This window comes from Neolamprologus multifasciatus, chromosome 3, assembly GCF_963576455.1.
Source record: "Neolamprologus multifasciatus chromosome 3, fNeoMul1.2, whole genome shotgun sequence".
NCBI lineage: Eukaryota > Metazoa > Chordata > Actinopteri > Cichliformes > Cichlidae > Neolamprologus > Neolamprologus multifasciatus.
Genome location: NC_140441.1, coordinates 42983179 through 42995603, shown reverse-complemented (window position 1 = coordinate 42995603; position 12425 = coordinate 42983179). Strand labels below are relative to the sequence as shown.

The 12425-nt window shown below is 41.4% G+C and overlaps 1 protein-coding gene across 1 annotated transcript in view; it reads right to left on the bottom strand.

Annotated features, from left to right (window-relative positions):
* The window catches only part of nrxn2b (neurexin 2b), a 728828-nt gene that overhangs the window by 375609 nt on the left and 340794 nt on the right, over positions 1–12425 (bottom strand). The window contains 2 exon segments of the mRNA XM_085143691.1: positions 13–396; positions 1330–1768. Of these exon segments, the coding sequence (XP_084999817.1) occupies positions 13–396; positions 1330–1768 (823 nt within the window).

Sequence of the window (12425 nt, the reverse complement as noted above, 5' to 3'; positions counted from 1 at the left end):
GGCCCTTCTTACCTATCTCACAGTTGGTACCAAGGTATCCGGTGCCAGTGCAATCACAAATGTACCGGTTCCAGCCCTCTTTGCAAAGACCTCCGTTGCCACAGGGGGCACTGCTGCAGCGTTTCTGTAGCTCGCGGGTGCAGAAACTGCTGACACCCAGGGCACTCTGGATCTCAGCCAGCCGGCGGACATCCCGGCTCTTGCCGTCGATGAATAGGTCACGGACGCAGCCTACGTAGCCGTAGTTAAGGAGCGCTGTCCAAACTTCTGGCGGCAGGATGAGATCTGACTTCGATTCGGGCAGCCCGCCCAAGTACATATCAGTGTCCAGGTCCAGGATTTCACTGCCCTCTGGGGAGCTGAAGGGCAGGCTGCGGCTGTTGACTGAGATTGATCCTAAAATACAGAAAGAAAGAAGAAACAAGCAGCAAGATGTTAACTTTTTAATCTGATGTTACTGGCACCTGGATACATCACCCTAACCGCACCTACGTGAATGAATATAGGTCCAGCTTATCTGTGCATGACTGAGCATGCAACTTGTATTTAGTGCTTGACTAAAGCGATTCAGATGGTCAGGACTGAAAATGTGTATAGTCTATATACGTAAATGTGAGTGAGCGGAATAGTGGGAGGGGCAGGAGGTGGCTAATTTAGGGAAACAGAACAGGGACAGACGGAGACAGAAGGACATACACGACACAGGAAGAATAGATGACAGTAGAGTGTGCATCCATATGCGTGTGTGTGTCTAATGTGTCTATAATAGGCTAAATGGAGGAGGGAGGAGAAGGGAAGCAGAATGCAGCAGGGAGTGGGTGAAACAAAAGGCCCTCTCTCTTTCGGTGATTAACGACTCCATCTTAATTTTCTATTAAAAGCCAATTACAGGAGGAGCAGCAGTGAGATCCCATGCGTCCACACACACACACGTATGCACGCACTCATTCACACGCTTCCTCATTATAAGGCAACAATTGAGGGAGATATAATGTCCAAGGTTCTTTCCCACCTACAGATCATTCATCAGACAATGCCCACTCAAGCATACCGATGCTCCTGTTTGCACCCCCAGAAGGCAAAGGGATTTAAAGACATCACACAGTTTTTAAAAATAGATATACTGTTAGTATATGTAATCACTACTCTGCTTCCAACATGATTGAATTGGCATGAAGGACAAAACAGTATTTGACTATGACAAAGTCAGTTCTGTCCCCTTTTCCGTGCAGAGTCTATATTTCTGTCTTCCTAATCCAGTGATCCACATGCACTTAAATAGCACGCGACATAAAAAAGTGACTAACCCAGTTTTAAAGCACTCCTCACCTTTCCTTCCTTCTCTTTGGAAATCCACATGGCACCATTCCCCATCGTTGACCTTCTTGTTGCTGGCCTTGAGCTTTGTTTTTCCGGAGCCCATATCAATCAGCAAGTACAAATACCCATCCAGAAGCTCCATGGCAAAGTAATCAGTCTTCAGCTCCCTACCAGGCTTCTGCTCTTTAGGCCCCTGAGGCCGTCCGTGGCTGAATAACAGAAGGCCGCTGGGCTCTGTGGTCCGGAAGTCAAAAGAGATAGAGCCCGTCTTCTTGGTGTTCCACTTTGGCAGAGAGATGTAGGACTCGGGGGTCTCAAAAGTTACAGGATCCAGGGCTGCTACATCCTCACAGCGGAACACCAGGTCACCATTCAGGGTGATTTTCGGGTCACGCTCGATGGCCAGCCGTGACAGCTCCAGCTTAAAGTCGTTGTTCTTGTACACCACCTAAAAGAAAAGCAGATTGTTAGAAAGGTTATGATTGTGCATTTGGAGCCAGACTATCTCTACTTTTAAGATTAGGCTTAAAACTTTCCTTTTTGCTAAAGCATATAGTTAGGGCTGGACCAGGTGACCCTGAATCCTCCCTTAGTTATGCTGCAATAGACGTAGGCTGCCGGCGATTCCCATGATGCATTGAGTTTTTCCTTTCCAGTCACCTTTCTCACTCACTATGTATTAACAGACCTCTCTGCATTGAATCATATCTGTTATTAACCTCTGTCTCTCTTCCACAGCATGTCTTTTATCCTGTCTTCCTTCTCTCACCCCAACCGGTCGCAGCAGATGGCCCCGCCCCTCCCTGAGCCTGGTTCTGCCGGAGGTTTCTTCCTGTTAAAAGGGAGTTTTTCCTTCCCACTGTCGCCAAAGTGCTTGCTCATAGAAGGTCATATGATTGTTGGGTTTTTCTCTGTATCTATGAAGTGCCTTGAGGCGACTTTTGTTGTGATTTGGCGCTATATAAATAAAATTGAATTGAATTGAATTGAACTATGATTTAAAAACATGTGACTCAAAAAACAAAATGACATTTCAACAGCATAGTCTGTGTTGTCATGGCTGTTAATACTGAGAGCCAGCAAATGTATTTTAATTGCTTCAGGTAGTTTCAAGTATTAGTTATAGTCGCTGCCGGGGAATCTCAACAGCACGGGGAAATGACTTACAACTTGAATGAGTACATGACTTTTTCATGAACTGCAGTGTGGAACTAGTATTAGCGGAAAAGAAGTTGCTTTAGTATCTCCTGCACATGACCCGGTAACAACAATTTTAGGTCAGAGAAAAGGTTTTGCTAAGGGAAACAGGAAGAGCCAAGAAGCGAGATGAAAGCAGGCCGAATGCCGATGTCTGCTAGTACTGAGGTGTGGACCCACAACTTAAAGAGAGTATTGTACTCTCATCACTGGTGTTTAAACTCCTGAACTCTGGTTCATTCTATAAACCATACAAATGTTTCTTCTTGTACAGAACCATTCCTCACAAATGGAGTAAATATGCATAATAAATTGAAAAAATTAAAAAGGCTCCAGGGGATATCCAGAAACAGAAAAAAAAGCGAACGTTGCCTACAGCTCCAATGCAAATGTCTCCAATGGTCTTTGATGAAATACAGCTCTATTGTTTGAGCTCAGACTGTGCGTCTATGCCTCCGTGTATGCATTCATAATGGATTAATTGCTAAAGGCAAAGCAAATTGTTCTTGTCTTTCATAGTTTTAGTTTTCTTTTTATTTGTTGAACACTCTGTACACAGCTTTGTGAGAGGCCTTCCTCAAGGTAATACTGTGAATCGGCAGAGCTCTCTCCATTTGTGCGCTGTTCGCACTCTCTTTTTACCACACTGCTGACAATAAAACAGAGAAAAAATAAGCTGGTCTACATTTCAATCCTTCGTTTCTGCTGCTGTCTAAGCTGCAAGGTTAAAGAGATTGTTCCGGTTCGGTTTGATTCCGCCAGCAGATGTTCCCATTTGAATTGTCACAGAGTATAAAAACAGAAAGAGCTACCTGCTCTTTGTGTTTGGAGTACAATTCTTGTTCTCATGAAAGGATGGAATGAAAGTCATCACCTTCCATTCATATCTACTACTTCCCACACTGGAAAACAGTGAAATTTCAATTGCGGTCAGAGAGGTCAGAGTGAAAATGAAGGTCGAAAACTTTTTACTATGCTTCAGAATTAAGTTTCTCATTTGTGAAACACATCTTTCATTTCTTCAATCACGTAAAAAAAACAAAAACATATATGACAAGTTGAAGTGAAGATCTTATACTTAAGAAAAACTGAAACCTTGAAAATATTCACTAGTTCTGTAAGTGTATTCTAGTTTGGGAAGCATAGACATACAAAGAAAAGCGTCTGGACTTCTTTAAGTTGCTTGAAGACGTTTCACCTCTCATCCAAGAAGCTTCTTCAGTTCTAAGGTCAAATGGTGGAGAGTCCCAGATTTAAACCTAGTGGGAGTATCCACAGAGGGACAAAAGGACCCCCTGATGATCCTCTAATCGCCTGAGCCAAGGTGTGAAACCACCCTGGTTTACGACACCAACTCTCTGCCATCTATAATCCAGTTTTGAGTTCCCTCCCCAGACGCCTTAACGCCCACTCACATCCTGGGCCATCCGACCTCAGGAATACGCATGATAAGGTGGGGCCAGGTTTCACAACGAACTCACCCGAAACCTTGGCTGATTGGGACCCACACCCAGTTTCACACCTTGGTTCAGGCGATTAGAGGATCATCAGGGGGTCCTTTTGTCCCTCTGTGGGGGGATACTCCCACTAGGTTTATATCTGGGACTCCCCACCATTTGACCTTAGAACTGAAGAAGCTTCTCGGATGAGAGGTGAAACGTCTTCAAGCAACTTAAAGAAGTTCAGACGCTTTCCTTTGGAAGCTCCTTTGACTACGATGACCTGGATGACTGAGAACCTTCACAGACATCTATAACATCTATAGCCATAGCTCATTTATAGCAGCAGAAGACACAATTTCTTGAAAGAGACCAAGTTATATCAAGGACATGCTTGGGTATTTTAGGTGCAACCAAATCACGGGTGCTCCACTTCAACTGTGCTGGAACAAGATATAAATAGTGAGACAGCAGGAATAACAAACAGGAGAAATGTATTGGATTTGTAGGATTTTATGTTTAACTTGTAAATACATTATTTATGGGTGTGTTTGGGTCATATTTTTAATTATATAAAGTATAATATAAGAATGTTTACATGTTTTAATTGTTTTGTTTGGGAAAATGTGGAAACACCCCTGGCAGGTTATGAGCAAGGTGTGGCTCAATAGCAACAGGATATGAAGGACTGCCAATTACCTGATTAGTGTGCGCTCTGTTTGCATGCTGAACAAATAAATACTGTTGGGAGTCATCATAAAGTTAAATTTAAGTTTAAATCTAGTCCCTTTTTTCATTAATCATCCCAAAGTCATTTAAAGCTGGGGTACACAACAGTACCGTAACTTGATTAAAAAATATCCCATATGGAAAAGAAATAGTAAAAACATATATGATTTATATATGATTTACTCATGAAAGTGGCCACTTTCATGAGTAAATCATATATAAATCATATAAGGCTTACATGATTTACTCATGAAAGTGGCCACTTTCTCATTACTTTCGTAAGTTTAGTAAGTATCCAAAACATATAAGATTCATTATATAATTTTTCAAGGGATCTTATATGTGTTTTCACTCTTGTATGCTTTTCATACAAGTTTCATACAAGACAGATACAAACTTTATAAGATTTATATATATCTTTTCCATATGGGATAACTGGTGCAAAAGGGAACTACACTCCTGCACTGCCTCTGGGCCCTGAGTCTATCCTGCAACAGTCGATGTGCCTTTTCAGACCAGATCAGATGAGGCAAAGTGTATAAACAAAGATGTCCAGGAAGAAAACAAACCAGCATTACCCTGGTGGGATCTTCACAAAATATGTGCATTATTGACTGTAAGCCATTCTAAAAAGTGCACAATTTTCTGTTTTCTGTCTATGTAGCATTACTTTACAAAAAAACAAACAAAAGAAAAACAATATCTAGGAAACTGGGGAGAGTTAGTACAGTTTTGGCCGCTATAAGAAGACTTGATGAAGATTGCACCAGTCTGGGTGAGCAGACTTCACACAGCTTCCATGCAGAGGACAAAGATCTTTGAAACAAGTGGATCATTAACAGGAAATAATTTGTTCCCAGCAAAAACAGCATGAAAGGTTTTGGTTAAGGGTACTTCACTTACCCAGTAGAATTATTCAGCTGTCTAGCCAAGCATGATGTAATGCTTAGCTGGTTAATGTTAGATGCTCACTGTGTAACCTGACTTAGATTAGATGGATTTGATGGATTTTTACCAAACTGCAGCTAAACTTAACTAATATGATGTACAGAATATTGTATTTCATTTCTTGTTTTTCACAGAATTTTTACCCAAGCTTCTAACTTACTGACCAGAATTATTATTGCTGAATTATTTTGTGTGTATTGTGTCACATTTTGGTTTTGATTTGCATTGGCCTGTTTTTGCATTTGCTTGTGTGTATAATTTGCCTTCTGTGATGTGGTTCATGATTTTTTTTGGCTGCCTAATTTGTCCAGACCGCTGTTGTCATTCCTCATTGTCTTTTATGGCATCTCTTTCAAACGCCCTCCAATCTAACCTATTTTTTTTTCTCGCACACGGGCACACTATCTCATCCACTCACTCTTCCTTTCTGTCAAATGCTACACCTACACACCGGCACTGAATGCTCAACAAGAACACAGATATGCTGGGTTATTCTTAAACTTAAGCCTCCTTTGGTTATCTTCAACATTAACCACGCTGCCACATGTACTGTACACCTCATAATGTCACCATTAGCACAGATTAGTACTGGTAATTAGGTATGATAATACTAAAATTGGCAGCAAATAAGGCATTAACTCCTCTTGCTTAGGGTGTTAGAAAAAGAGAGAGATAGGTGCAAGAGAGGAAACGCAGCATAAAAAATAAAAGCTTTATTTTTATTTGATTTATTTACAGGTTTTCTCTTGGTTTTGCGTTGAGCTCTGTATCCAAAAAAGGAAATACTGTCATTACCATCTTCATATCTTTCTTTAGTTTACATCATTGCAGAGACTGCTTGTAGAATTTCCTTTGTCTTAATCATTCAATTGTTGTTTGTTTGCCTGTTTACTCATTTCCTGTTTTAGTTTGTAGTCATTTGTCGCCTATGTTTTGCATGTAGCTTTATTTCCCTTGTGTCGTTATCCTCATTAGTTTCACTTGGGCCTTGTTCCACAGCTGTGTCTAATTCCCTGATTAGCCCTCAGTGCATCTGTGTATGTATATATAGCCCCATTTTCCTTTTGTTTGAGTGTGTGTTAATCTACAGTTTTGCTTTCCTGTCAGTGAGTGTGAAGTGTGGCTACTTTGAGTTTTTTTTTCTTTGTTTATGGACTTTGGTGTTCCACCAAATAAAAGGTTGTTTTTTTAGTTTATTTTTGTGTCCGTGAGTCCTTTGTTTGCATCATTCTTGACAAACCTCTTGACAAACCAAGTGCTGTGCTTGTTATAAAGAATCACACAACATGTTTGACAAGACAAGATGAGGCAAGAAATCCAACCATAAACATCTTGCAGCTGATGACTTTCAGCTTAGAGACTCCAATGACGGATTTTCAATAACAGACAGGTCTGCAACACTGTTGACTGGCTACTTTAAAGATGAACATATATTTTAAACACTTAGAGTGTTGAAGGGTAATTTTCAGGTAATTTTTCTTGAGTATTAACTTTACAGCTACTTGATCCAGATAGACTATTATGTGCTCAAACTTACATAGAATTTAGTGTGTCCCTTAGAGGGTTCTTTTTATAGGTTTTCGGAGTCAATAACAACAGTAAGGGTGGCCAGATTTCTACTATATTTGTGGTTTTCTCGTTTCTTGTTTGCTGGAATTTTAGTCTAACTTTTTTGAATATGATCCCTTGAACATAGCACTGATGCCATAAAATATATTTCCAATTTTATATGGCAAAGAGGGTAACAGTCACTAATGACGTGCTTTTAAAAAGTATCCGAATGTATCCAGTTGTTTGGAGCCAACAAATAACCTGGCTAGGCAGAGGCAGGACACTACAAGCATAACCACAAATTACTGCAAGCTTTCAATGTGTACATGACATCAAAACCTCTGTAGGGTTAGGATGGGTGTCACGAGTTAGAACAACAATGAATGTAGGCATTTAACTTGGTGGCAGATCAGCTACTACTTACAGTAGTGATTCAGCCAAAGCAGAATTGTTTTGAACTGCCAGTTCAGGTGGCTGGTACTGAATGGCAAACATGTTTAGTATGCCTGACTAAGTTCAGATGCTCTGTAAACTCGTCCTTATCATACTAGCACCTGTGGTGAAAATCAACATTTTTTCGTTTGTTGGAAACACTCCTTGTTAGTTTTGGTGAATTTGTCTATTAATTAAGAGATAAGCCATCTTTTCAGCCAGTTAAGTCTACAACTCAGTCTTTGGTAAAGGGGTAGATTAGCTAGAGGGAACACAACGTTGTAAAATGCTAAAGACGGTAGGAGAGAGTGGTGTTAAGCAGTATGGAAAACAGGAGAAGATGGTGGCGAAAGACAAATGAGAGGGTAACAGAAGGACAGAGGGCTACACAGGAGCACTAAAGCGTGTAAAGCATACCATCACTCACAGGTAAGCCAATGCCTTATAGCTAGGGTTGCCAACTCCCTGAGAAATAAATAAGGGACACCTCGTGGCCAGGGCCGGGCGACCCAGTTGTCTTCACCCTTCCCAGTGTGGTGAATTTTTTAGCTCTTTTTTTGTGTGTGAAATTATTTTTTTTAACCATTTGACTTGAATTTGATTTAAGTAGATGCGTATTCTTTGTGATATCAACACATGGGAAACAAAAATCATTTAGCCATTTATTTTTAGCTCAAAATGACAACATTAACACAATAAAACAGGTCTCTTTCTTAAACAGAAGCCTGTCATGCTTAACTTTTGATAATAAAAGTAAATCTTTCTTTAAAAGAACTCTGTCCTGCTTAACTTAAAATCATATAAATTAATAGAAAACAATAGAAAGAAAAATATTCTTGTAACAGTGCACATTTAGTGCATTTAGTGCAATTGGCTTCAGCAGAGGCATTATTTCAGCTTTTGCTCCCGTTTGTAAACCCACTTGTTCCCATGATTACGCATCATAACTCATCATCATTATTCATCTATGTATTACTTTTATGTATTACTCATCTATTTGTTGTAATCATCTATCCTTGCAGTTGTTTATTACACAAAATAAATTATATTATCACACTTCTGGCCACATAGCGCTGATATTCACTGCACATGCCCATTTTAACCTTAACCAGAGAGTTTAAAAACAAACAAACCAGTGTTTACCATATCTGGTTCTACCGTGGCCTGGTAGACAAAAATTGGTTAAGGGTTCCCCGAGCTTTCACGCCCCTCATGTTCTTCATGTGCCCACCATTAGAAGCATGCCTATGGAAAAAGTGCGCCGGCACACAGTGCAGTGCGCTTTATAGGTGTTATCGTGAACTTTTCCAGCCAGGTGTTTTCCTTTTCCCATTCTTCCCTGCACTTTTGCAGCCTTTTTTTCTTTCTCTGAGAGGCACAAACATTGCTGGTCTAATGCCTGGCTCACACTGTGCGATTTTTGGCCCATTTTGAGCCGATTTTTGAGTCGTGATCGGCCCGATTTTGGCCTTCATCGTGCATAGTGTAGTATACGTGGGGTAACGAGAAGCGATTAACACCTCACGACCAGCTCCCGATCATCAATCGCTCGTGAGGGTGTCACCGCAGCCGCTCACACTGCTCACGCGCAAACACGTAAACGTCGGTGAAAAAGACGGAGCAGCACGGCTGTGCAGCGTGTGATCTGGACACAAGCGATGGAGGCACAACTTGTAGAACTTTGGAAAGCTCATCCGAGCCTTTTCGATGTGGCATCACCAAATTATCACGACCACAACAACCGTGAAAATAGTTGGATTTACATTGCTGCTCAATCACAGCTGCCTGATCATGTTTGTCATTAGTAATTTAGCAATGTTGATGGCGGTGTGTGTCTGTGTGAGTGAAAGACAGAGAGGGAGAGCGAGCGACAGATTTTCTGTTATAACCTTCATTTTATGGAGGCACAGTGTGACTCAGGTCGCATCAGAGCATCGGGCGGTATAGTGTGAGACCCTGCATCGTGACCTACGAACTTATAACCCATGCGAGCCAATCGTGCAGTTTGAAAATCGCACAGTGTTTGCCCAGCTTCAGGTGTACTGTCGTCTGAGACTTGCACCGCAGTGTCGGCGTTTATTTCCCTGTTGGCCATGCTTTTTGTTGTGGTCATCTGTTGTCTTCCGGTATTTTCTCCGCAAGCGACCTTTCCTCAACCAATGAGATGAGCGGTAATCTGAATTGTCATACTCGAATTGTCATAAGTGTGCTGTCAGCTCATTGGTCACAAAGCAGGGGCGGGGCTGGGAATTATGGTTTCAAACAAAGCGTTAATTACATTAAAACTTATAGACTACTTTTGATTCTCACTGTATTACGGGACAAAGTGCGTCCCTTATTAGCTCAATACGGGACGTGTACTTTTGTTTCTAAATACGGGACGATTCCGTTTTTTAAGGGACGGTTGGCAACCCTACTTATAGCACGTGTCAAACTCAAGGCCTGCGGGCCACATCTGGCCCGACGTACATTTATATCCGGCCCGCGACATCATTTTATATAGTTTATTGTTAGGCATGGCCCGGTGATATGAGGCGCTAATAACACAAAAAACTACAGATCCCAAAATGCAGCACTGCAGCCTCCTTGACAAACGCTAGGCTAGCTGGGAACATTCCCGCGTCAATCAAGTCAAACTTCTGTTATTGCGAAGCTAGCCGCTCACAATCCGGTCGTTAAGTCTGACGTCACTAGCCGTGTCTGGGCCTAAACTCCGCTGCAGGTCCATATATCAAACATCACTATGGCATTACTGAGAGTTGAAAAACTGTCTAAAGTCTTTCATCTTTAATAAAATGATCAGCGTTCTGCTCTACCAGGTGTAACAATTGAGTTTAACATCCAGGCATCCATGAAAACGGAATTTATGACATTTAACGGAGTTAGAAGTTAGCAGGAAGTTAGCTCGCTAGCTTCTATCTAAATACAATATAGCATGTCCTGACTGTTTTGGAAACAAATTAAAACGTAGAGCTCTGTTATCACTTCCAACATAAATGAAGACAGAAAACTAAACAGCAGTGACGTTTGTAGGGTTACTGAAGTTTGGCTAGCTAGTATATAATGATGTGCTACGTGACCGCTAGCGACACAGCTATGTTAGCATAATATAAACAAGCTAACTTTTTTTCCACTCGATAAAAGTTAACGTGAGTGTTCTCGGTGGTCAGGAACAAATGTAATCGCATGGCAGGATGCTGTAAAAGGACCAAACTTCAGCCAGGAGAACAACTGAGATAATCCATCCACAATACGAGGTTAGTCATTCATATACTGCTGCATGGGCTGGGCTGTAGTTACATCCTAAGGTTTTAAAAACTGAGCTTAAATAAATGACTAGCAATAATAAAAGCCGAGGGAGGTCAACAGTGATCACTGACTGTTTTAGGAGCTTTTTGAGATTAAATAGAAGAAAATACAAAACATTAAACATGTTAACAACACAAAAGCCATATTAAACGTAGACTACTTTAGGCCCGGAAGTAGGATTCGTCACGTCATCACTTAACGACCGGATGGCGAAGAGAAAAGTTGATTCTAAAAACAGAGCCTTTCAGCACCAGTGGGAGACTGAATATATGTTTACAAACATTGCCGGTAAACCCGTGTGTTTTATTAGTGGAGCTAATGTGGCTGTAATTAAGGAATTTAATTTAAGGTGGCACTACGAGACAAATCAGGATAAGCTGAAAAAGCTAAATGCCGAGCAGAAACTACAGAAAGTAGAAGAGCTAAAGAAGAATCTAACATTTCAGCAGACGTTTTTCACCAGAGCAAAATCACAAAGTGAAGCTGTTGTGAAAGTAAGTTTTATTGTAGCAGAGGAGATAGCCAAATCAGCCCGGCCATTTACCGAGGGAGAGTTTCTGAAAAGCTGCATGATGAAGGTGTGCGATGTCTTGTGTCCAGACAAAACGCAGATTGTGGCAAATGAGAGCCTGAGCAGAAACGTATGTCAAAGTGTAACCAACATGAAACTGCCCTGGGACAAACATGTTGGACTTACAACAGATGGAGCGCTGGTGTTGTGTGGTGAAAAAAAGTGGACTAGTCGGCAGGATGTGAGTAAAGATGCAGGAGAGCTGTACCGGTGAGTTAACAGCATACTGCATCATACACCAGGAAACGCCGTGTGGTAAAGTGGAGCATGTAATGATCACCGTGACGCAAACCGCAAATTTTATCCGAACTAAAGGTTTAAATCACCGTCAATTTCAGTCTTTTATGTGGGAAATAGATTCAGAGTTTGCCGACATTCCTTATCATACAGAGCTCCGTTGGCTGAGTTGGGGAAAAATTCTCAATAGAGTTTTTGAGCTCAGCAAGGAAATCTGTCAGTTCATGGACATGGCATGTATGATGCAGTGAAGGCATTTCAAGTGAAGCTGTCACAAATGCACGAGTGCAACTTGCCTCACTTTCCCTGTTGCCAAGTAATGTTGAACCAAGTCAGTGCAACAATGTTCCCAAATGCACACTTTGCTGATAAACTGAGCGCACTGAGTTCGCACGGCGCTTTGGTGACTTTGAGGCACAAAATGAGAATTTTGAGCTGCTTCACAACCCATTTACAGTTGACGTGGAAACTGCACCTGTGCAGATTCAGATGGAGCTGCATTCTAATGGGACACTCAAGGGAAAGTACGACACTGAATGGCCCGCACAGTTTATTAGTTCCATTCCTGAAGCAACGCCCCAGCTCCCTCTACATGCGGCTCGAACCTTGTGTATGTTTTCTTTTATTTTTTCTGGGGTATTTGACAGCATGTTCATATTTCTGACTTGCATAATTTTGACAGGATATATTTT